This window comes from Motacilla alba, chromosome 2 (assembly GCF_015832195.1).
Source record: "Motacilla alba alba isolate MOTALB_02 chromosome 2, Motacilla_alba_V1.0_pri, whole genome shotgun sequence".
NCBI lineage: Eukaryota > Metazoa > Chordata > Aves > Passeriformes > Motacillidae > Motacilla > Motacilla alba.
Genome location: NC_052017.1, coordinates 58,300,456 through 58,325,614, shown reverse-complemented (window position 1 = coordinate 58,325,614; position 25,159 = coordinate 58,300,456). Strand labels below are relative to the sequence as shown.

At 44.9% G+C, this 25,159-nt stretch overlaps 2 protein-coding genes across 8 annotated transcripts in view; one reads left to right on the top strand and one right to left on the bottom strand.

Moving 5' to 3' along the window:
* The window catches only part of KCNG2 (potassium voltage-gated channel modifier subfamily G member 2), a 53,180-nt gene extending 35,071 nt beyond the window's left edge, over window positions 1-18,109 (top strand). For all 3 annotated transcript variants that reach the window (XM_038163486.1, XM_038163493.1, XM_038163476.1), the window contains exon 3: window positions 15,710-18,109. In XM_038163486.1, coding sequence (XP_038019414.1) covers window positions 15,710-16,507 — 798 coding nt within the window. In that variant the 3' untranslated portion in view covers window positions 16,508-18,109. The remainder of the gene's footprint in view (window positions 1-15,709) is intronic.
* The window catches only part of SLC66A2 (solute carrier family 66 member 2), a 76,109-nt gene continuing 63,194 nt past the window's right edge, over window positions 12,245-25,159 (bottom strand). For 3 of the 5 annotated variants that reach the window (XM_038163506.1, XM_038163516.1, XM_038163536.1), the window contains one exon: window positions 21,807-24,591. In XM_038163506.1, coding sequence (XP_038019434.1) covers window positions 24,384-24,591 — 208 coding nt within the window. In that variant the 3' untranslated portion in view covers window positions 21,807-24,383. Of the gene's footprint in view, window positions 13,255-21,806; window positions 24,592-25,159 lie in introns of those variants that run through there. The other 2 variants (XM_038163526.1, XM_038163545.1) reach the window with 2 other exon arrangements.

Here is a 25,159-nt window from a genome sequence, read left to right as displayed (position 1 = left end):
GGAATAGGTAAATTGCGAATGTGCATTTTAAACAATCTTGTGACTAAAGGTTTCATTTCACAAAGGTACACACAAAAGTAATCTCAGACAAGGTTAAGAGAGTCTTGTATAATGATTCTCAATAGCTTTTCATAGACAAACTGTTCTGTGAGAGGCTGGAGGAGCAGCCAGTGAGGCTGGCTGAAAACTGTCTCAGTGGCCATGCCCTGAGCAGGGTGGTCAGTGACACAGAGTCCAGTTGGAGGCCAGTAACTAACAGGGTGCCCTGGGGTCCATACTGGGTCCAGTCCTGTGAGGCTTCTACGTTAGTGGCCTGGAGGGTGAAGCAGAGTGCACCTGCGGCGAGTTTGCTGATGACACAAACTTTGGGCATGTTGTGGCGGGACAGTTGTGCTGCCACCCTGAACAGCCTTGGCAGGCTGGAGAAACAGGCTCAGGAAGACTGTGGACCTCAGCAAGCTCAGCAAGAAGAAACGCAGAGTCCTGCATTCCTGGTGAGGAGCAGCCCCACACAGCAGTACATGTTGGGGACCAGAAGGAAAGGAGATTGGTAGAATAGGACCTCGGGGTCCTGGTGGACACCAGGCTGGCCATAAGCCAGCACTGTGCCCTCGCTGGTACTGGTATCCTGGGCTGCCTCAGGCAAAGTGCTGCCAGCACATCATGGGAGGAGATTCTTCCCCTCAGCTCAGCACTGGGAAGGCCACACTTGGAGCAGTGTGTCCAGTGCTGGGCTCCTCAGTGCAAGAGAGATACAGACATGCTGGACAAAGTCCAGTGGTGCTTGCTATCCTAAGATGGCATTCTGCTTGAGACTCTGGAATTACTGGTGTCATTTTTATGACTTTATCTGTTTTCTGACTGTTGAGTTGTTGCTCTGCTTGTGATACTGAGATCTTAATTTTAACTTAGAGCCACATGTGATGCAGAGATGGTTTGTTTTCATGAATGAAAGCATTAATAAAACTGCAGCTTGTGTTTTTACTTTCATTGTGGAATAAACTGTTCTAGAAATTACAGCACAGTCAACAAAAAACATGTATTAAAAAAATATCTCCCTGCTGGTGTTACAGATAACTATTAATAGTGTATAGGCACTGAGGGTGACTTTTTATAAAAAGAATCCTGGGGAATTGGACTAACTAATTTCCCCAGGGATCATCTTAGAGTTTACTATACCACTCTCAGCTCTGCTGTTGAAATGCAAAAATCATAAGCTGTAACAGTATCACCAGTTTTGGCATCTGAACTGATCTACTGTACTTGTACCCTACATTGCTAATTTGCATTTTGTGTCTGCTCCAGACTCCTCAGGCCACAGCTGGCTGGCAGCCAGGGAAAGACCAAATGACTCAGTAGCAATGGTCACCTGCCTTTTCTACGTCGTGCACAAGGAAGTTCCTGTAGGCACATGAGATTCATATTCAGTTTAACATTCACATGTCCTTGCTTAAGGGATGTAGGACTCAGAGCACAGCAGAGCTCTATTTTAACTAGAAGTAAGGTGTTTCTTACTTTTTTTTTCCTTTCATAAGCCAAAGTAGGTTTTCTCCTCAGATAGCACTTAAATGAAACTGGTAACCCACACTTTAAATTACAAGCCTTGAGAGCATCCTTTACTGACAGTTTCAGTTATCAGCAGTAAGTAAATGTTTGCTTTCTTGTTGAAGTTCTCAATTGGCCTCTTGTAGTTCCATCACCTGTTCTGTGTAGTCTTGCCTTTAGATTCAGAATGCTTTGGGACAGAATATCTTAAACACCATGTCTATGGCCATCATAACAACGGAAATAAAACTACATCTACCTGCTGTTCAGGTCCATGGCCGCCTTTCACATGCCTCACCTGCAAGATATGTTTCTAGGCAAGGATATTCTTCTTTGCAAGTGAGACCAACTAAGTTCATGCTGAATCCAAACTGAGGGATAACTGCAAAATTCTCGAGTCTGAGTCATGCTAGCGTGGTCTCCCAACTCCTTTCTGATGGTCAGAGGCATTTGCTGGGCAAGTTGTCTTTCAGAGAGATCAGGTTTGTCTGAAAGCAGTGGGAAGTGATGAAGTTTGGTTTTAATAAGTGATGCTGCTTCTGTGTGTCACACAGACATTAAAATCATGGAGCTAACCTCTGCACTGCTCAATCTAAACCTTAAATGTCAAGTTTTGTAGAGATTTCTCCATCTTTTCTCTGACTCCCATCAGAGTCAGAGAAAGTTTATAAGTCTGAGACCAATGGCAAAATGTTCTTTTCAAATATTGAGAAGTGGTGATCATGTCCTTTGATCACTTTCCTGGGAGCTGTCTGTGAGGCATCTGAAAGATACAGTCCCTAATGCAAAAGAACACATTTCTTTGTTTTTGCTTTGTGGATCCAAATCTCAATCTCTCCTTTCTGGCTGTCCAAATCCAGCTGTTATATGGAGCATATCCTGGTGTCAGTTTATTTTGATGAGTTCAGGATTGCTGTAGTCACACACTGAGGAGACACATTGAGTACTGGGAGTCCCCAGCATCACTGCTGTACATCTCACTGCCCTTTGCACCAGCTCTGCCAGCCACTGCCTGGGACCCCTACTGCCTACAAAACCCCTGGTCAAATAGCACACCATGCGCCAGCTTTGCCAACTCTTTTACAAGACAGTCCTTCCCCTTTGCAAAGCTGCCTTAAGCTGCTAACAAATAGAAAACATTTGAAGGAATGATTGGTTGGTTTTGCTATTGGTTGTGTGGACAGATACTTGTTGCTGGATAACTGGCTGTATTTTGTCATGACTACATTTGGAGAGTTCTCACCATTTCTTCTCCTTGACTTACTTGCTCTTCTTGGGAAAAAAAGAAATTGTTTTCTGCAGCTGTCCCACCCCTGGAAGAAAAAACAAAAATCCAGCCTTCCTGCTTCATCAAAGCTCTCTAAACTTTGGCAGACATACCTGGTTGTTCCATCATGGCAGCTGCTTCATAAGCAGATAAAGGAACCATGGTCCCAGTAAGAAAATCATCCTCCATTGTATCAGGAGGATTAGGAGGAATGTTGTTTTTTTTTTCTCTGAGAATTGCCCATAGATTGAGGGTGGGGACACAGCACTGTGTGGCAAGTTTACGCAGAGTCCCTTAGGGAGCCTGCAGACCTTCTGCTCAAAATTCCTGCTCTCAGCAAAGTTGCTGCCTGAGCTCTCCATGCCTGGCTCTTCCCAGCCGTGGCTCTCATGGCAGCACCTGCTATTGGGCTGCTTTTCCCAAATAAAGAGAGAAATCCTTATGGGTCAAGGAGCTGCCCTGGAAGATTTTGAGGATAGTAGGTTGCAATATAGACGTTGGGAGCCACCTGAGAGTCTCTGCAGTCTTTTAGGCTTAGAAGTAAAAAAATGGAGAGTGTTTCTCCCCGCTGCTTGAGAACAAGGCAGGAGTTGGCTAAGATAAAATTACTTTTGACTTGTTAATAACTTTATTCTGGGCCAACGAACTCTTTCAGTCTGCAGTCTTCTCATGAATAAATAGCAAGCTTGGGTCTTCTTTTAAATATTATATAAATATCCTGCAATGTAACATTAGTGATAAATAATTAAACAGCTAAAACTATTTCATAAAAGCATTGGTAACTTTGTCACATTGTTAACTGGTTTATATTTGGTGCAGTGTGGCTCACCCAGCAAAATATGCTCCATGTTTAATTTCTTTTAATATCTCTCTGTTTCCACCCCCATAAGTATGTACCCTTACCAGTGAGTTTAATCTCCAAACTTCCAGGTAAATCATCCAGGGAATCTCCAAAGATATCTCACAATAATAGCTGCTTGGCCTTCAGACAGGTTTGTAAAATTACTACAGCTACTCATTGCAGCCTAATATCCTGGGGGTACAGCACAGCTCCTGCATTCCATAGATTGCTCCACTGCCTTTTGCAGGAGAGCTTGGGCACTGTGGGCTTATTGAGTACTGTCCCAGTGTTCTGAAAGAGAGAACTCTTTCATTTATTTGAAATGAAAATATAATCTGGAAATTTCATTTCAGAACTCCAGGATAGGTTGCTATCAATTCCGGAGGTTTGGAATGAAAGCAAGCAGGCAGATTTACATTTGGCTGCACCTCATATAGCCAGGCTGAGGTAATGAGCTGATTCATGTGTACGGCACTTAGAAGAATTGCATTAAATCCTTCAACATTATAAATGCTTACATTTTCATTGCCTAGAGTCTAGCAATGGAGATGAAATATAAAAGTTTTTGAAACTGGGGTTTTTTTGCAGTGTAGACATTTATATTCAAGACAAATTGAGTGGTATACAGATGGGGAAAAATAGTTATAAGACTTTTTGCAGAAGTTTTTAAACAAAGGCTTGAGAAAGGACCAGGAGAAATCCATAAAGTTGTTAGATTTTCTAACAGTAAGCATGATAATAGTTCCAAGTAAAAATATCAAAAACATGGTACTGAGTACAATCAGTCACATGTTTATCTACTCTATGTAAAACACCTTTCATTAATCAAATTTAATATAATTTTTTGAGGTTATAAAGTTTTCAGAAGAAAGTAACTTCTGATGTAGGTACTTCTGTAAGACATTTGAATTAGTGCCACACAATATTCTTCCTTAATAAAAAGGCATTTTTCAAAAATTACCTTCCTTATTGTTTAAAAAAATTCTGTTAGATCTCATAATAGCAGAAAACCAACATAAGACATCAAGTGAGGCTTGAGATACTGTGTCCAGATTGATATTCATTTAGCAGGCAAATTGAAAAAAAAAAGTTTTAAAAATGGTTTAAAATCTCCAAGTTCTGCTTTATAATGAGACATTAGAAGTGCTTTTAATGCAGTGGGAATCATAATAAGAGAACGGCTGTAGGCAACAGTGAACTGAAATAACTGAAAGCTGCAGCTGGACAAACTCATGCTCTGAATTAAAGTGTGCTACAGTGTGGGTAATTAACAATGGAAACCATTTATCTAGACATGCCTGCATGCATCTCACAGAGTTTTTAAATACATTCTGTCAGTCCTTCCAAACATTATAACTCAGCTCAGCTGAAGCCATGCATATGATTCATGAGCCACTTGGCAAGATCCTCTGCTCCACGGAGGATCAGCTCAAGAGCCTCTTCTGGCCTTCCAGGGCGGTGAGCCATTGCCATCCTGTCCCTGACTCCTGCTGGTGTAGGAGGTGCCAGCAGGGATGCTGTACATCTTCTTGCTGTCTGGGGCTTCCTTGGCCCTTGTGAATATTCAGACCTGAAGGCATCAGTAAGATGAAATGAGCAGTGACAGTTCATAATTGTGATTAAAGGCAAGGGCAGCCAGAAAAAGCTCAGAAGGCTGGAAGCTCTCTGAAGAATGACGTGGCTTGAGTCTGGTCCCATGAAGGCAGCATCCTAACCCAGGTGTCTTGTCCAGCACTGAATGTGTTTGTCAGGAGGTGCCACAGGGGCTGGGATATGCTACTAGTGGGGCTTAGCCACAGCAGAACAGGCTGTTCACCAGGACACGTGCTAGCCCCTCTGGCCATTCACTCACTCTACCCTCACCCTTCCATAAGTCACACACACACAAACAATCCCTTTCCCTTGCCTCATCTTACTTCCTGAGCCTGGATTCAGTAGGAAATACAGAGAATAGTGTGAAGGTCCCAGCCATCCAATACATCCTGAGCTGTGCTGGAAACTTGGCACCTGGTACACTGGGTAGAGATGATGACAAGAGAAATTGCAGCACTCTCCTGAAAAGTCCCTGCTCTGACTGTGAGCAGATGCAGAGATTTTCTCCCGATCTGCAGCTTGTTGCCTTCACACACAGTAGAAATGTTGGATGTTTTAAGGTAAGCTCCTGTGTGCTGCACTGCTGTCACAGAAAGCACTGTTTTTACTCTTGCCTTGAGCAGAAAGAGAATATGAAAGTGTGTGTGGTTTCGCTGTGGTCACATCCACCCCATAAAAATCCATCGCAACTTAGAGCATTTCAGTGCAAAGGCACTGCGGGAGCTCACTGCCAGCTGTGCCTGAGCTGCTACCAGCAGGAAGGCAAATCTTACCACAGGCAACACAGGCAAATCCTTCCCTTGCTTTCAGATAAGAGGATAAAGGGAGACTGAGCGGGAAGAGATACAGGTTTGGAAAAAAATGTCAAAGGAAGACAGCAAGCTTGACTCTGTCCTCCTTTCCTCCAAGGAAAAAAACAGACACCCCCAGATCTTATAGCAGGTTATAGGGTTGCAGGAACCAGTAAAATAAATATGGGTCAGTAAAACAGAACTAGCAGTGAGTGGGAAGAAGGAGGAAAAGAGCTTAAAAAAATTATTGAAAGAAGTGAGAAATTGGGGTAAATAAGAGGGGAAAATACACTTTAAAATTATATTAAGAATTAGTTGATAATTTAATATAATTAATGAGAGAGAGAGAGAGAACAAGACAGATTGTTTTTTTAATGTGAGACAAGCTTGAGGAGAAGATGGAAAGAGGATGCTGGCTTTAGGAAGACCACAGTTCTAGGCGGTGTATATCTGTGAGGCCAGGTGCGACCACATCACCTTTTCCCAGGTATTGGATAGGTGTGAAAGCCTTGGGAATACCACTGCTTTGTCACACAGCCCTGTCCCTCTTGGACAGGTTCTTTTGGAGGGGTGTGCAGGTGTTCCCATTCCCTGGGGAAACTGTTCCAACTGCACCCAAGTGCCTTTGGCAAGAACTCAGCCCTGCTCTGGTTCTGCAGTTGGATGCTGGTTTGGTTTAAGGGAGATAGCCCTCATCTTTATTTCTGTGATCTTGCCCTGTCTGTGAGGACCAGGTGTGCTGCAAGTGCCAAGTGCCATTGCTTAAGCTTTTCCAAGAGCCAGCTGAGTCTGCCTTGTTTTCAGAGCGCTAGGATAGAAAATACAGTTCTTCAGAAATCAGATTTGCTAAGTTGCAGTGTAACTGGGCTTCTTCATGCGAAAGCTCAGGCTGAAGCATTTTGCTCAGATTTGCAGATACTGGATTTTTTAAAAAAAAAACATTGTAAACTTTCAAGGCTCTGATGCCTCTATCAGAGCTAGAAAGTAGAGGGGGCCGAGGAGGAAGATTTCTATTCATGTAAAATTAGGGGAAGAGGGGGACACTTGTCAGCCAGGACGTTACTGGTGAATCACTATCTCGTGGGGATTTTTACTTACAATTTCAGTGAAAAAAAAAGTGGGCCAAACCCAAAAAAAGCATTCTGTAAATCTGGAAATAGAAAATTCCAAGGTAATTTTAGTCAGAAATACTGAGAACATCAGTGTTTCTAAATTGAAGCTGTTCTTTGGAGGACACCTTGGCTTGGTGAAATCATCATTCTTTTTCCTGCCTTCCTGCCTCTGTCGGTGGCAGTGGCTGATAAACAAACCCTCCCTGCTGAGCTGCCCCCTGAGGCCAGGCTGGGCAGGTTGTGCTTGGTCCAAGCACAGCGGGCTGTGCAGGAATCCTGGGCACACCTGAACCCCTGTGTCACCCACGGGTGTTTCCCACAGAGGGGTCAGCTGCAGGGCAAAGACAAGCAAGCCATATGGGCTGAGGTCTGTGAAATCCTGCCTCAAATGCCATGGGAGTTGATGAGTTTCAAATACAATACCTTGTTTTCCTGGACCTGTGTCTTCCTGTGTAGCTATTTGTCTTCAGACAATGTCCCAATGGCACTGAACGATTGCAAAATTGCCAAAGCAGACCCCCGGCACAAAAGTTTTGATTTTAGAATATTTGTTCAAGCAAATGGCAGTAAATCTATTCTTGTACATATAGGCTGTAATTCTCTAAATATTAGTAACAGCCTGCTTTTGTCTTACACTCATGCACAGACAAAAGCTGTGGACCAGCCAGGTGGGGATCTCAGACCCCGAAGGCCAACTCCAGCATCACCAAGAGATCATTTCCTCTGCCAGCTGAACCTTATGGGCAGGTTGGACTTGGAGGGGTCCTCTGAGGTGAGCACAGACACTGTTCTCATGGGAACTACATCACACCACCAACCCTGAAACTGAGAAGCTTCATCTTAAAAGATCTCTCATCCTCCCTGTTCTTGCAGAGGGTCTTTTTTGGAACCTCGTGTGTCTTCTGGAGTCCAGCTTCTGAAAGCTGGTGTAGTTATTTCTTCTCTGGCCAACACTCTCCTGTCAATTAGTGAGGTGTTCCCTTTGAACATAGCCAGCACGGACTGATCATGTAAGGTCCCTTTCCTTCACCCTCCTACCTCCCCTGCTGGTTGCAGTTATTCAGCTGATGGTGCTGCTCATCCCAGCCACTCCTGGATCACATCTGCACAAAATGTTACCCAGGGTGGATCACTCCTCCTTATGTTGTAGCACAGCCCCTCACTCCTGGTGTGTGGGGTGATCAGAGTGGAAGATAGGAGGAGCTGGCTGCTGGAGCTCACATTAGCTCCTTAAGCTGCTCCCAGCCAGTCACAGAATCTGAGGAGCTTTAAGACATTGGATGTCTTGACACTTCCTCCAGCCTCTCTGGACGAGGTGCTGTGCTTGTTCCTGATAGACATCTGAAAATCAGGCAAGTTGATGGTTTCACAGATATTTCATGGTCTGTTTTATTCTTTCTGTGTTTCCTGCTCCTTGCTGAGTTTAGGTTTTGGTTGCTTTCCATAAAGTACAGCACCACCTGGCTGGTCCACCAGCATTTTTTTCCCTCCAACAAATATTGTTTCTTTTGGAGAAGTGTGTGCTAAAAACGGGCACAGGCATGAGGAGAGCTAGTTCAGAAGAAGGAATTAATGAGAGGGCACTTTGTGCATTTGTAGTACTTCTTACCTGCTTTCCATTCTTCTCAGCAATGGCTCTACTGGGGCAAAAAGAGGCAGGATAGTGGACCAAAGAATATATCTGCATGTGTCAGGGGCAGTCCATGAAGGAGGCAGGGAAGTGGAAGAAAGCCTTAGGATCATAGTAAGTCTTGCCTGGTAGGTAGGCTGTTGAATCCCTCGTGTCTGTGTCTTTCTCCGTCATTCAGATTTATATGCTAAATCTATGCAGTCAACTGTTAAGACATCTGTAGCATTTCCAGGGAAAAAGGTGTTGGTTAAACAGGTCTCAAAACTCAGTATTTTATGGCTTAGGGACCTGAGGCCTACTTACAGTGTCTAATTTTGGTTCTACAGTTTGGGGCTGAGATAGCCCAAATCATCAGCTACTTGTGGATTGGGCAGAGTAACCCAAGGAAGCACAACTGGTTCCCTCTGCAGCCTCTTGGATCAGGAGTGCCACCCTGATGTGTTTCCTGTCTCTGTAGTCTGCAAGGGTAGTCATAGGTAAAGTCCTCACGTGGTCTTCTCTTCCCTCTCATTGACCCCCAGGCCCTTTTCTGAGATTTCCATGAACACAGCCATCTGGCGTCACAGTTACAGGTCAGAGGAGCAATTTGAGACAAACGAAAGGCACATGCAGGTATCTCAGTAACCCCTTGGCTGCATGACTGCAAGTGAATAGCACAGCATGCAATTCCACAAGCTGATCAGACTCTGGCTGGGTATTTTAGCACAGCCTGCAGTTACCTTCTAGCAGCTGCCATAGTCTTTTGGCATTTCCCTTGTTCCTGATGGTGTTCCATGTTTATTTGCAGCTTTTCTGGCAGGATAAAAATGGCAGGCTGAGGGGTTTTGAGAAGTGGTGGTTTGGGGCTGTGCTGTCTCAGGATCAAGGGAAATCCAGAGGGGTAAGGAGGTGTAGCTCCTGCCCAGTTCCTTGCCCTTTCTCCTAAACAAAGACAAATTCTATAAGAGCTATCTTGTGTCCATAACAGGGCTGCACAAAGTTGGCAACAGCCCTCCCCTCGGAAGGCACAAGTTACCTTTGTTGGCAGCTGGGCTGAAGATGAAGCACGAACCAAGCTCGAGCTACGGATCAAAGTGTGGACAGCAAGAAGCAGAGGACTCTTTCATGGCCCTTTGGTGACTTTAAAAACAGAAATTGTTACTTTGACTTCATAGCCAGCCAGCTTTGAGGACAAGCTGTGCAGTTATCTGAATCATCTTTGCTCAGGAGCACAAGGAGATATTCGGAGCAGGCTGACTGCGAGTTCAGCCTGACCCCAGCGTTAATGGCAGAAGCACTGAGTTACAATCCCCATGTCTGTGGGTGGTCAGAGCAAGGGGAGCTGCCTGTGCCCCAGAGCAGGGTGGGATGCTGCCCTTCCAAGGTCAGTCACATCGCAGGAGTCCTGCACTTACCCATGCTGGGAAAATTGTCTGGATGCTTTCACCAGAAAATCACTTCTCATCAGAAAATTGCCTTTCATCAGAAAGTGCCAGCGTGAGCAATACCTTTGAGTTTCATTGGTGAGGCATGTTTCTGGGAATGTTGCTCTTTTGCCGGAATTTTTCTCAAGGAAGGCTTCTTCATTTTACAATGACAAGAGAGAGCAAATGATCCAGCAGCCAGTGCTCCAGGCACTCCCACGCACTGGGACAGAGCCAGATGCAACCTTCCACCTCACTCTCATAGGAGTAGGAGCTGGGTCTCTCCTAAGTCCAGCAAAGGCTCCAAGTGTTGGGCTGCTGAATAATTGGTAGTGGAGGACTGTCTGTCCTCTGGTCACCCTGCAGATGTTCATTGAAACAGGCTGCTCAGCCTCCCATCCAAATCCAAGGGGAACACCCTAAGCCTCTGGACTGGGAAATGTAGGCAGACTTGTCAGCAGCCTCAGGGCTGCAGGTCTCTTTGGCTGCAGGTCTCTTAACACGGATCTCTGATGCTGAGATCTCAGTTGCATCAGAATTTCAAGTTCCACATTGTTGTTAAAAAAGAGTTTGATCTGATGTGCACAGAGAAACACTTGAAACGTGTGACCCGAAAGGCTCAAGTAACAAGGAGCAAGAGGACATGTACAAAAATATAATTTCAGAAATGTCATGATTTTCAAGCTTATGTAAGTGCTTTTGTATGCAATGCCTCTCAGGTTGGGGTTTCTTTTTTTTCTTAACATATAGATTTGACAGTAAGGGAAATCTCACTATAGGGTCAAAGTGGGCAGCATTGAAACTTCTTCCTTCAAAGTTCCGTGGAGCCGCTGACTTTACAAAAAAGCAACACAAGAACTGGAGCAGTTAAAGGTGACCTGGCTTTTGACATCTTGTAATGCAGAGGGATTAGAAGATGGTGTCAAAGCCTGCAAGAATCTAAGGAAGAGTCCGAATTTCTTCTCAGGAGACCAAAGGACAAAGGCAGGGCCAAGAAGTCACACAACACACAGTGAAGAATTTTTCTGGGGCTCAGTACAGGGTTCAGTACAAGTGAAATGGACCCTGCAAGACAAACCAAAATGTTTCTGAAAGATGTCTGCCACTTTTAGACAGACCTTACAGAACAATGAATACAGATGGATTTGAACTCCAGTGACACAGATTTTCCTTTTTGTAATTTTTCCTTTTGTCAGAGGAACTTTTGGCAGAGAAACGTTTCTCCAGAAGAAAGATGCCATGGTTGGCTTTTTGACAGCAAATTTCTATAGATCCTAATGAAGGAGAATGACTGCACAGAATTACTCACTGATGTCTTTCTTACTTCTTTCCTTGTTCCCTGTGTTGATATTGGTATATCACCCCCAAGTTCTGTACAACTGCAGATGATTTCCCATACTCAAGAAATTTCTGCACGAAAAAGAAACCCAGACTACTCATGGTTTGAAAGAAAGAAATGTACACAGATAAGTAAATATACACACTTCATGAAAAGCAACTGTTTTCCCTGTGGCTCAATTTCATCAATCTAAATATGAAAAAGTAATGATAAAACTGTATCCATTAGAATACAGGGTGAAGAAATTTTGTTACTTGGTATGAGGGAGAGCTGTTTTGCTTATAAAAAGTAAAAAGCAGTGTGTCGTTGTTAATGGACTTGTTTATGGCTACAAGTTGGTATGGCTCGATTTTTTTTGAGAACATACAGATTTGATGAAGACCTATTTTGGGCAGGATGCCCTATTCTGCTAGGACTTGTTTTTCTCGTGTTCCAATGGCTGATTAATTCCTGATTTTTTTTTTTTCCATCTGTGTGTGTGCTTTTCTGAGAATTTTTGCTTTGTCTTCTTGAATGGAAAAACCTCTAAAGCCCCAACAGAATTACAGCATCCATTTGGACTGGAACACATAGTTAGAAGGTTTAGAAAGCAAAAATTGCCTTTTTTTTTCTTTCTTAACCAATGCTGTAGTCAAGCACGGAAAAAATACCAGCAAGGAAAAGCAGCTGCAACTGAAAGAAATGAAGTGCAAAGAGTATGAAATACAATTTTGAGTTGCTGTTTTATATAGCATGTGAGGATAATAATAGGACACACCTAGATGATGTTGAAACATGGTCCAAGGGATAGGAAGACATTTAATTAGTGGAAAAAAGAGACCTCTGGCAGGTTGATTGACACACAGATCTGTTTTCTAAAAGTATATTCAGACCTTCTTATTCTTAAGACAGCCTTCGGACAGAGCCTGGCTTGTTCAGATTGTGCTAGGTTAATAAGGATACTGAGCAAGTTGCTGGAGATAATTATGCGTTTGCTGGAAGGGGGGATTGTTTCATCCTGATGAAGTGAACTCTGTGTAGTAAAACATTATCACTCCACTGTACTGAAAGTAAACATTTTGACTTTCAAATTATTTGTCAGCTGTGGAGAGTAGGAAGAGTGGAAAAAAGCCAGCCTCAGCTCTGGGTTGAGGAAATTTCAACTCCTCATTATCTTGATGGGCAAAGATGCATCTCGGTTCTGCAGTGTTGGATTATCTGGGCTCCAGATTCCACCAAGCTTCTTGAGCTTGGCTGAACAAAGGTTGCCAGGCTGCTCCCGCACTTGCGTTTGGGATGTAATTCTGTAGGAAGATCGAAGACATAAATAGCAATGTTTTAGGTCTGTGAACCTACACAGGATAAACATGTCAGAGTGTGGGAGAGCAGACAGGGTCTTCCAAAAGTCCTCTTCCCTGGTAGCCCATTCATGAGGAGCAATCTTCACTCCTGTTTTCTCCTACACCAAAACTCACACACAAAAGCACTTTGGCAAGTCTTCTTTCCATATGCAGCTAATAGAAATTGGGGGAATTAGGTGCCAAATGAGCTATTAATCACCTTAGTTACTTTGTAGGTTTATGTTAAGGCTAAATTCCCCATTGGCTTCGCTGACTTTCCCAAAACTTTTAGCGGCACAAAAAGTCTATATATGTGCATCAGAGTCCAGAACACTTCCTTCCAGAAAGGGCTCTTAAGGCAAGGTCCATCCTGGTTTCCATAGGTAATGGCCCAAGGTCCAAGTAATGGTGCACCTGTCAGAGAAAGCAAATTTGCACATTTGGGTATTCATTGTCATTGCTGTTGCTTTGCTCAAGCCTTAGCTATTCTTCTCTGGGTTGTCATCCTAACACTGCAACCTGATCCTCTAGAGCACCTGCAAGGATAGGATGAAGAACTGCAAATCATTTCCAGCGACTGCCCTTAGGTGAGATCAAGCATATCCTGATGAGAGATTCCCAGGCAGCAGAGTTCTGGGACAATATGGGTCTGAGAGCTGGTTTCTGAGTCATAAGGAGAGAAGTTACAGTGGTACAGGCAGCGTCCTTCCACTGACTTTGTGAGCTTTGTCTCTGGTTCACAGAGCCAGATTTGTGTTGTGGTATGAAAGCATCTTGATTCTATATTTGATAGAAGAGCCTGACAGTATAATTATGCTGTGATAGGAGGAAAGCTCCTAGAAACAAAATCTTGTATCCTATGTATTGGGCTGTGACAAAAATACTTACTTATGACCAAATTAGTTTGGTGAGGCAGATATAAATTAAGCTCCTTCCAGTGTTCACACATATCAAAAATCTGAATTTAAAGAGAGGCTATCCAAGCTACTATATTGGTAAAATAAGATTATCATTCCTCCCTGCAATATGCTTAAAATATTGACAGTAATTTCAATGGGACAAGTAATATTTCTCTCCATATCAGCATGACCCCCTGGGAAACAGTGGGAGGTACATCATGTGCCAACTGAAAGTGGAATACAAAACAAAAATCCATAAACATAAGGCATCACAATTTTTTATTGTGGTTACTACAAGGACCAGAAATGCTGGCTCTGAGGATTCCTTTTCACATCTGTTTTTCTTGTTGACATCTCTTTAGTTATTGTCTCAATCTCTTCTTAAGCGTAAGATGTGCAAGGTGCCTCAGCATTTTGGTTATCATACTGAGGTAACCCAAGGCTTTGCATTCAATGTGATGACACTGCTCCCACTGCTGGCAGTGCAACAGCCCTTGAAACATATCCAGTCCCTCCACATTTTGGGGAAGGCTGCAGTTAGTGAAGAGGGCAAAAGCCTCATCAGTGTTTTGCTGGCTGCTTTCTTTCCAAACAGGGAAAAAGCCTGTGCATACACACTTCAAGAGGGATGAAGTGAGGATGTGGTGCTGCGCATTAAAAATTTCCTTGGCTCTCTGGAGCAAAAGACTCCCGTAGCTGAGTATGTGGGCAGAACTGCTAATAGATGTGCCAGGTTCTCAGCTTCCCCAGTGGTGAAATGGGAACCAGCTTGAAACAGCTTCACCATTCTCAACCGATGTTTTATTGCTATAATTTGGCATAGGCAAGTAAAACAAGGTTGGGAATTGGGACCCAATACCTGTTGCATCCAGTGGGAGTCACACACCCCACTAGCATGGATTGACTCCTTACAACAAACTGTTTCACAAACTGTTCAAACTGGCACACTGAGTAAATATACACTTCCCTTTATAAGTATACACTTTGCCTTCCACACAAAGCCCCCAGAGCATTCACACTTTTATACAAGCATTTACAGAGGAAACAGCACTAGCCCTATAATTGTCCACATCAAAATTTATTTATTTAGAGAAGCTGTTCATTATTCAGCTGGAGGTACCGAGAGTGATATAGCAGAGAATTGCCACAGTATTAACAACCGACGAGTGGCCATCACCAGCATTACTGTTTATTGCCTTTCCAGTGCACTGAGGCTTGTTTACAAGCATCATAACTAAAGAGCCAGAGTTCTCTTTATTTGCCACCAAGTGAGCCTGCAGGGAAGAGCAGGGAAAGAAAGCTTGGGGATGGCATTGTGGTCAATAGTTGTTACAGGTGCAGTAACTAAAACCACTTATCTCTCCATACCCCACTCTATCCTGTGGTATTTTTTCTTTTAGAAATGCCTACATTTCTCAGTACTTTATATAAGCGTTTGACTGTAGGGGTAGTGTGCTAATAAATGTTCACTGGAATATAAAATATGTTCTGTATTTAGTGAATAATAGATTATAGATAACTCCAAGCATATCACATAAAATGCTCTAGGTGTTTATGAGCCATTAGTAAGCAATTTATTATTGATTAAGAAGGGAAGGAAAGATAACATTTATTACAATCCATGAATCCTGTATTAATCCTTTTTAAAAAGGTGTTAAAGTCTTGGTTGGAAATGAAGAGCGAGCTACTGGCCTTTTAGCAGTAGGCTCTCTGGCCAACAGCTGATAAGATCACACCAAGTTCTTGGCAGCTTTGGGGCACTCCAGAGCATTGTTGACCTGTCCTGTAGTCAAACATGTAGCCTCTGGTTTTAGTACCTCTCAGCAGCCATTATTTTGCTTTGGTACACCACAGTTTGTATCAATTTCATGTGGTGCTTTCCTTTAAGAGCTGACACTCTCTTTGTTTCACTCCCTGGCTAAATCTGTTTCTTCTCTCTTTTATGTGTTTCCCGCTCCTCTTCTCCTCAGGGTGAATGCTCACAAAAGTGCTATGACATCTTTGTGCTGGAGACGGTGTGTGTGGCGTGGTTTTCCTTTGAGTTCTTGCTGCGATCCATCCAGGCAGAAAACAAGTGTGCTTTCCTAAAAACCCCGCTCAACATCATCGACATCCTGGCCATTCTGCCTTTCTACATATCTCTCATTGTGGATGTGGTTTCTGCAAAGAACAGCAGCAAGCCTGGTGGGGGAGCTGGGAACAAGTACCTGGAGCGCGTGGGGCTGGTGCTGCGCTTCCTGCGGGCGCTGCGCATCCTGTACGTGATGCGGCTGGCGCGGCACTCGCTGGGGCTGCAGACGCTGGGGCTCACCGTGCGCCGCTGCACCCGCGAGTTCGGGCTGCTCCTGCTCTTCCTCTGCGTCGCCATGGCCCTCTTCTCACCGCTGGTGTACTTGGCTGAGAGCGAACTGGGAGCCAAGCAAGAGTTCACCAGCGTCCCCACCAGTTACTGGTGGGCTGTGATCTCCATGACAACTGTTGGCTACGGGGACATGGTGCCTCGTAGCATCCCTGGACAGGTGGTAGCCCTGAGCAGCATCTTGAGTGGGATTTTGCTGATGGCTTTCCCAGTCACATCCATCTTTCATACCTTTTCCCGTTCCTACAGTGAGCTGAAGGAGCAGCAGCAGCGAGTAGCCAGCAGGCAGGTGCGCCAGCGGCAAGAGAACACTGAGCCCCCGGGTGGTGACAGTGCAAGGGGGCTCAATGCCACATTCCCACCAAGTGCTGGTGAGCAGGAGGGTCTGACCTTACTGGTGGACCAGTAAGCCAGGAGAAGTTCTTGACCCTGAACAGCTGAGGACATATGCTGGCAGCCCAAGAAGCAGTGGACAAGGGAAGAATGCCATGAACTGCATAAATGAGGGGCAGACACACAGAAGGTTTCTCTAAAGAACAACTTCTGATCTTAAGGGATCTCTGAAAAGTACCCCTACAAATTCTACCAAGTACAGCTCTGCTCCATTGCTTTTCTTAGGGCTTTTCTATTGAGCAAGTATTTTTGGGTATGCCCAAGGAGCAGCCATTGAACATAGCCAGCCAGCAGAATTGAATGTGAAGCACAGCCTGTGCCAGGTGCCATGTGGCAGGCAACCAGCGTGCCATCTCCTCCGTGCCCTGCTCAGTGGCACTCCCAGTGCGAGGAGCTGAGCAAGGGCTCCCTGTGCTGCGACGCCCCACAGCACGTTTGTTTTGGCAGCACCACCAAGGAATACAAACCTCAGACAAGCCAAGGAGCGAGGGCAAGAGAAGGGCAGAAGCATTCCTTCAGCTTTACCAGGGGCTTGCTTTTGTCTTCTACGGATGAAGCAGCACAGCCAGAGCGCTGGCAGCGCTGCCAGCTCTGAATTGTGTGTGAGCACAGTTTGCATTATTTAGTAGAGATGCATATTTACCATCCTAAGCTTTGTATCTTAGTCCCATGACAGAAATATACATACAAAAAATCTTCCTGACTACGGTACTGAATGTTAACTTGGTTATTTTTCCTTTGCTAACAGTCAAATATTAAAAATACCATTACAAATGATTATGTTCTCCGCTTTCTGTTAACTATTTCCATCTCTCACGTGTTGAGAAATGTGTTTAACTGGTTCAGGCAACTGAACCAATCTGAACTACATGTAGCTCAAGAAGGGGAGGGTAGTGTTAAACCAGCAGTGACTCCCAGCTCTGCACAGTCTTCCTCAGTGGTGGTGGCTGCACTGAGTGCAGTCGTGTGCAAACAGGAGTAGGGGAGCAGTACAAACTCAGTGAAGCCAGCGAGACACCTTCAGCGGGCTCTGGCCCAAGCTGCAGCGTAGCAGCTGTGCTCTGCGTTAGGAGTAGCCTTTTGGTTTTGCCCTCCTACAAAGAAAAAGACAATCCTGTCATTAGAACAAGTGTTCTGGCTCTTCTTCCTGATTCTCAAAAGATTTAAGTAATTTTAAAGGGAAAATTAATCATATGGCGGCGTCTGCATGTTTGCTTATTGATGCCAGCCCCATGCATGAGCTTTCCAGCCCCTACCCTGGTGGAGCTGTGTAGCTGGTCCAAGTCAGGATGCTGTGTGGGTCTTTCAGTGCTCCTACAGGTGGGATGTGGTAAGGGAATGGAGGGAGATGGAACCAAACAGTCTTGTACCTTCACTCCTATTTGTACTAAAGCCATGCAATGTCACCCTACGTATTCTCCACCCACCAGGAAGGGAACAAAACCTGATGTATTAAAGATGGGATTTGTCTGGTCTGTTGTGTGGGGGTTTTTTTGCCTCAAGATACGTTGTAAAACTAATCCTATATTAGCAAAATCTCATATTAAGCCATTCCTTATAGGAATGAAGCAAGGGAAATGGAAAAGTTAACTTTATTTTAATAAAAATATAAAGCTTTGTTGTTGACTCTTTGTGTCTGATGAATTGGGTGTGGAGGGAGGTGGTGTTTTGCCATGCTGATGTGAAGCAACTCGTGTTACTTGTTGCTGAGCACTGCAAGAGATGGAGGCAGCGAAACTGAGCCCCCCTACCCTGCAGGATGCACCCGGGTCAGCAAAGCAAAGCTGTGTTGAACTGTAGGCAAACCAAATGCAGGGGCCCATGCCAGGGTTCTGCCCATCCTTCATGGCCCAGCAGCACTGGGAACACATCTGCTCCTTGTGCTAGAGAAGAGGGCCAAGGGCTGGTGCCTGGTGCCTGGGCTGACTCAGACTCCTGGCAAAGCAATGCCAGCACTGGTTGCTGTGACTCATCAAAGATTTTTATTTTATTGTTTTTTTTATTCCCAGTGCAGACATTTCTTTCATTAAGGATTATTAAGGTCTGACATCAAGGGATACATCTTTGGAGCCAGCTGATTGCAAACCAGTGAAGGGAGCAGTGGCAGGGGGACAGTGTGGCCTGGTGCTGAGGAGCAGCACTGCATCTTCTGGTGGCATTCAGGTGCTCGGTCTTAAGGTGGCACCCGACAGACTCACTAGGTGGACTCACAAGTTCACTCCTCGTGGTGGTTTGGCTCATGCACACCAGGTGTGTTTCATGCTCCTTCTCCAGTGTGAATAAAGCGGCCATGGCTAATGCACATGGAAGGTGCAGAATGCATCTCCTCAAGGGGGTGAAGCCCAAAATCTGCAAGCACCCTTACCTTACTACTAGAAAAGCCATGCTGGAGTAGACATCCTTGCAGAATGAAGAGTTTCACACTTGCAGTGCTAGCAAATAACCATGAATCAAAGCAGCTTTGGCTTTGCAGCATGAAAAAAACAGTGCTGGGACAGCAAACTGCAGCTCAGCAGCTGTGTTGAAAAACAGACTGATGACACACATCATATTGCTGCTGTTCTCCATCCAGTTGCTATTGTCCTACAATAGTGAGGTCTTTGTATTTTTCAAAAGGCACATAATTAATTCCAGCACGCACAGTTTTAATAAAGTGACAAAACCCACTCATTGTCTCCTAGTCAAAGCCTGGCTTTTAATAAAGTTTCATTTCATCTACTGGGATGACAGATGAGGAAACAAATATAAACTAGGAACCTTTTAAAAAATTATTTTTGGAAGCTATATAAAGTTGTGATGCACACATTGCCAGACATAAAAGACACTCAGAGGAGAATAAATTTCACCCAGGGCAGCTGTTGTTATGAGTGATGCTTATTGCTTTTGATCAGCTGCTGGAGAATGTTGGTTTTGTTGTGTATGGTGGTTGGGGTTTTTTGACACGGTACACAGATGATTTTAAGGCCATTTATCTCTAACTATAATAAATGCCACACTGCTGTCTGCAGGCACACCACTGCCACCAGGTAGTTATACCTGTTTCTTTGAACAACTAAGTGCTTCACGATTGTAGCACACTAGTTTTGCCAAAAGGAAAAAGAAAAAAATATGTCTCTCTCTTATATGGGACAAAGACTTGAAATGTGAGCAAAGTCACCTCTTCTACATGTCCACCTACACATTCACCTTGGTGGCAGCATGCATGGATCTAGACCTACAAATTCTGGCAGCTGGCAACACTAGTCATGAAAAAGCATAGCTTAGGAGAGTTAAGAATGTGTTAACTGGTAAAGGGACAGAGCTAAAGGCAATGGCACTGAGTCAAACACAGGTTCAGCTCGTACAGCGCGTGTGCACAGCCACTTCTACGGCACAGCAGCCGCAGTTAAGAAAAAGCAGTAATGCAAAGAAAAACGTGATGCTGGTGTCATCTCCTCAGCTGTAAGCCAGACAGAGGCAGCTGTCCCACACTGCTGAGGCCAGAACAGGCACAGGATGTGGCAGCCTCACAGCAGATGCTTCAGGGGGCAAAGCATCCTTGACACATACAAGCCACAGCCTTAGAGGACTGTGAAGCCTTGGCATGGAAAAGGACAGAGGCACATGGAAGGGCTGATGGGTAGAGAAATCCAGTGTGGTGCTGCTGGCCCATCTGTGGCTAAGTGAGGCCCCTCAGTCTCCCAACTAGCACCTGCCAGAGCCAAGTGCATGTAAGCCAGGACACAGAAGGGCAGGAGGGGGGTCTGAAATGCTGACTGCTATCAGTGCATTTCTAGATGCTGACATCCACTTGGGACTGGCTGCTTTACAAGGCTGTTTACAGGAAGACCTGCCCGTGCCCCAGGGTGAACCTCACATTGTGTTCTAGTCCCCATCTCTTATTTACTGCTGTTGGCACAGGTATCCAGGAAGTGTTTATTTACTGGCGCATTGTTTGCTCTCATATTGATGTCCTCTTTCTTACAGAAAGCCTCCAACAAAGCTACAGTTGTCAGTCAGGTCCTTGAAACCTGCTTGGCTCTCAAGCCTAAGGATCACAATCAGATTTAACAAACAGAACCTGTGCGCCCATTTTTGCTTAATACCCAGTACCAAATGTGAGCTTTATTTTATGTCTTAATTTTTTTTTTAAATTGCACCTAACTGCATGCATCTCAAATATCTAACCTTGAAATTTCTCCCTCCATGGAGTCACAGTGCCAACCACTGCCTGCCATGCACAGCAGAGGAAGAGATTTGCCCTGAGGGAAGCCTGGGGCAGCACTGCACCAGCCAGCAGGGCTGGGCTGGTGCAGCACCCAGAGATGGCGTTCCCCATGGTTTCCTTTGGGGCCAGCCCCACCACTGGCTTCCCCACAGTGGATGCCAAAGCAGTAGCCAGTAATACCAGCACTGTCTGGGAGAGAAGGTGCAGGCACTGCAAGTGTTGAGCAGGCTTGACTGCAGTGAGAACTGCTTGGGTCTCCACTGCCAGCAGGCAGGGTTTACTCCCCACCATCATATTCCTCCTCCTTTCCTGCCTATTTTGATGATTTACCTACCTTTACCTTCATGTTTTGGTTTCTCTTCTATCCCTTCCCTCCAGGAGTATCATCTTTCAACCCCTTATTTAAGCAAGTTCAGTTTCTCCTACATCTCTCCTCTTGCCTTGCCCAACACTCTCTCCTACGCCTCCAGCCCTCTCTCCTCCCCAACTCCCCTTCTGCAGCTCCTGCAGCATTGCACACAGCAATAGCATACCACCTCTCCATGCCCAAGCAGCCCAACATCCTGGATCAGCAGCCTGGCAGGATCCAGGAGGTGCACAGCAGCTGCAAGGCTGCTCCTGACAGCCTTGGCTTGTTTTCCTATCCAGAATGAACAGGGAGGGTGGTCAAGACGTCTCTTGGGGCAGCAGCTTGCCATGAGATGACAGACTCAGTGTCCTCATCTTCTGTGCAGAGCCTGCCAAGAGCACGTCCCTCATCTGTATTCCATCTTCAACCTCATTCTGCAGCCTGCGTGACACAGGGTCCCTTTAAAGCTACATTATAATCTGTTAGTAATGTGGTTTTTACTGTGAGCATTGCAAACACAAGTTATGTGGTCTCGATGGTTAAATTTACCCTGGTATGTATGGAAGAGCAGGGAACAGAAATCCAGAATCCCTGCTGTGCATCATGACTTCAGGACAATTTCTGCCTTGCGCTTACTCACCCATCAGAAGGAAAAACCATGCTAGTTATTTGTATCAAGAATGCTCCTGACAAGATGATTTATAACAAGAGTTAAGAAGTACACATTTTGTACCTGAACAAAACAAAGCAACACTGCAATTTATATATAATAGGTAATTTTTATTAAAAAAAACATTGCAACTGACAGAAAAAATAAAGTCTGTGAAATGTGCCATACATTCCAAGAGATGTATTTAAAGTAAGCAATTTTCTTATTCTCTGAGGTGATCATTGAAACAGATACTTCCTGACAATTAGAGAACAAAACAAAAGTTCTGTAACACTTTGTCCCTAAAGTACCTTGCAAGAAGTTCTAGAGTTCCTGGCCAAGAGTCCTACTTGCTAAATGCCACACACAAAAGATGACTTAGACATGGTTTCACTGGCTTCTCTTCCAGCATTTGCTGCTCTGGTGTAAATGAGACTGGTCTGCAGAGCTCGCTGGTTTAGGTACTGATGACAGACTCAAGAATCCACCCAAGGAAGAATCCCAAAAGCAAAAAGCAGAAATTGTTTTATGCTCAGTAATATCTGTAGTTCAAAGCCAAAGAGGTGGCCAAAAGTGTGCACTCCCAGGTGAAGCTACAACATACAAAAGTATGTTTCTTAGGAACCACTAATTTCTTACATCCCTGTTTTGCAGAATATTAGAAAAAGACCACCAAATACAAAAATCTTACCATTACAAGTTATTAAAAAACCCTTCAGACAATTAAAACACACAACAAAGTGTTTGTTTTCTAACAGTAGAAATACAATCCTCATTAAAGCAGCATACCGGAGAAGCCAGTTGTTACATTTTCAATTAAAAAAGACAAAAGCCCAGATGTTCTTGTAGCACAACCAGAACATTGGAGAAAAGAGAGGAACAAAACATTCATAGTCTGCCATGCTGAGTACATTGTCTTTGTAAGGTCACTTCAGGCCTAGAAGAGTATGGTATCGAACAAAGAGCATGGAGTCAGTGCCTGGGCACAGTGTGATTCCCCTCCACTGGACAGTTTGCCACCAATCCAGACAGTCCAGACTCAAATCGTGATGTTCCCAAAGAAAGCGCGATAGGGGAAATATCTGACTTACACACTAAGGTTATCAAACCTCAGACTTGCTGCCACTGCTAAGAAAACATAAGCTCTTGGGCTATGCTTAGAGAAAAAATTATTCTGAAAAATCAGTCCAACCTTGCCTGTGGCCAGACAGGACTCGTCCAGCAGAAGGAGGAAGCCCCATGAAGGAAGCAGCACAGGCATAACTGTTCCTGGGACCAAGGGCATTGCTACGGCCTCCTCACATCACCTGGGGCAGTTTCATGGCAGCAGTGTCACAACAGGAGCCCAGGGGCTTGGTCACAGCCCCCATGGGTCCACACCACCAGCAGTTGCATGTCACAGACCATACAGCATGTATGGTGACCTATGCTGCCTAATGGCATTCAGAGACAACATCTACATAACTCTGCTCTTTCAGCCTTCTCAGTCCCTCTCAGTACAGCCTGCTGATTCTTCTAAAAGCGAAGAACCTCTTCTTTAAAAGCCTAACAGTTCACAACAGTAAAAGGAAAACATGGACTCCTTTGTTGGGCCAATGCAGGAAACACCCCAAAACATAACCTAGTTCTTGTTTGGCATTGAACAACATGAACACAAATCTCAGCCTCAACAAATCAAGCTGTCAGATGCTGGTCCTACTCCAGGGAATACAGCTTTTTCCCCATCTCAAACTTTTTCATTTCTGAGCCAATGAAAGTGGACCTGCTTCTATCTTTGCGGCTCAACCACATCTAGAAATACTTGCCTGGCAATACTGGCAATGCCCGTCTGTTTCCCTTGGTTTGGGAAAGACACCCTACGGCCCAGCTCTGTCCTGTGCACAGCTGCAGGGGCAGTGCTGCCCCCCGGGTGCAGGGCAGGCTATTCCCACACCCCAGAGTTTCAAAGCATGAGTACCTAAGTTCCCAGAAGTCACCTGCCGGCTCCTCCTTTTGCCTGGATGCTTGACTGGCTGTGCCAGCTCTAGATGTGACTCCAGCACCATCAGACCCCCCCTCCATCATCTCCTCCATGCGTCCTCCTGCAGCAGAGATGAACATCTGCTGATTTTTTAGCTTTACAGCATCTGTGGCCAGCTCATTTCTGGCTGCTCAACTCATTGCAGGGCCTCTCACCCCCACCTTCTCTCACCAGACACCCTTATAGGGAAAAGAGAAAGTTCCTGGATTTGGTCTTCAATACTGCTTCCTCCATCGCGGAGACACTGAATGCTAGTATACACCACAAACTTCCCGCCAATATACAGACTTTACATTATATAAATAGGTAGAAGTTTCAGACAAAATATCCTATAATTTCTGTGGTGTAACATTTTTAAATAGCATTAAAAACACAAACCATCCAGCCCTTGTGATTAAATATACAAACATTTGTGAATTAATAAGGCTCATAGGTACATATGCAAAAATAAAGTGCCCCTCCCCCCACCAAGAAACAGTTCTGTACAGCTAAGTCTGAAAACAGAGCAAGTTATTTAACACAGAACCTCCCGAGCTGGACATGCAGCCGTATCCTCCATCCTTGTTCTCATTTCTGCTTTCAACTTGGCAACACAGGAGTATTTACAAGTGGAAGAAGAGATGCCATGGCTGACTCTGCTGACCTGCATCCTGCCCAGCCAAGTTCCTCACAGGGCCTTGGTGCTGGCTGGGTGTGCAGTGTGGGACACAGGCTTCTGAGGGTAGTGGCTGTACAAGTAAACCTGCAACAGGATAGCGATGTCCACAAATACCTGCAGGAGCCCACAGATGGAGAACTGGAAAGGGGCCTGATTCAGGATGAAGTAAACAGTCTTGAACGTGTCCCCACTGGTCCACATCAGCACCATCTTGATACTAAAAGACAGAAGAAAGGGAAGAGTGTTTGCTGAGAACTTGGTTTTGGATTAGACCTGCTGTGCCTGAGGATCCCACCTACTGCAGGTAGGACTTATACCCAACAGTGGGCTGGGACTCCCCTTGACAGGGGCAGACAGTGGGCCTAGCTGAGACAGGCAGCACTGTACTTGAAAGGAAGGATCAAACTCTCTGCTCCACAACTGCAGCACTCTTATCTCAGCATTTACAGCTCCAAACACCTGTGGCTATGAAGGTATCAAACATTTTTAAATCTCCAGCTAGGATATTTGACTCAGTGGTGCTCTGTAAACATGGCTGCCACATGCTGACAGCATTGACCATGAACCGAAGTAAAACAGTGCATGGAAAAGAACAGCAATTCATCCCAGCAGTTACTTCTTGTGTGTGCCATTCTGAGCTCGTGCAAGGTAAAGTAACACACAGATTGCTCTCTCATGCATGCACGCTTTCAGCATCTGCTGAAACAAACAAAACAGATAGAAGAAACCAATCCTTACTGCAGAAAATGCCTAACTAAAAAAAGCAGACAGATTGTCTACTGGAC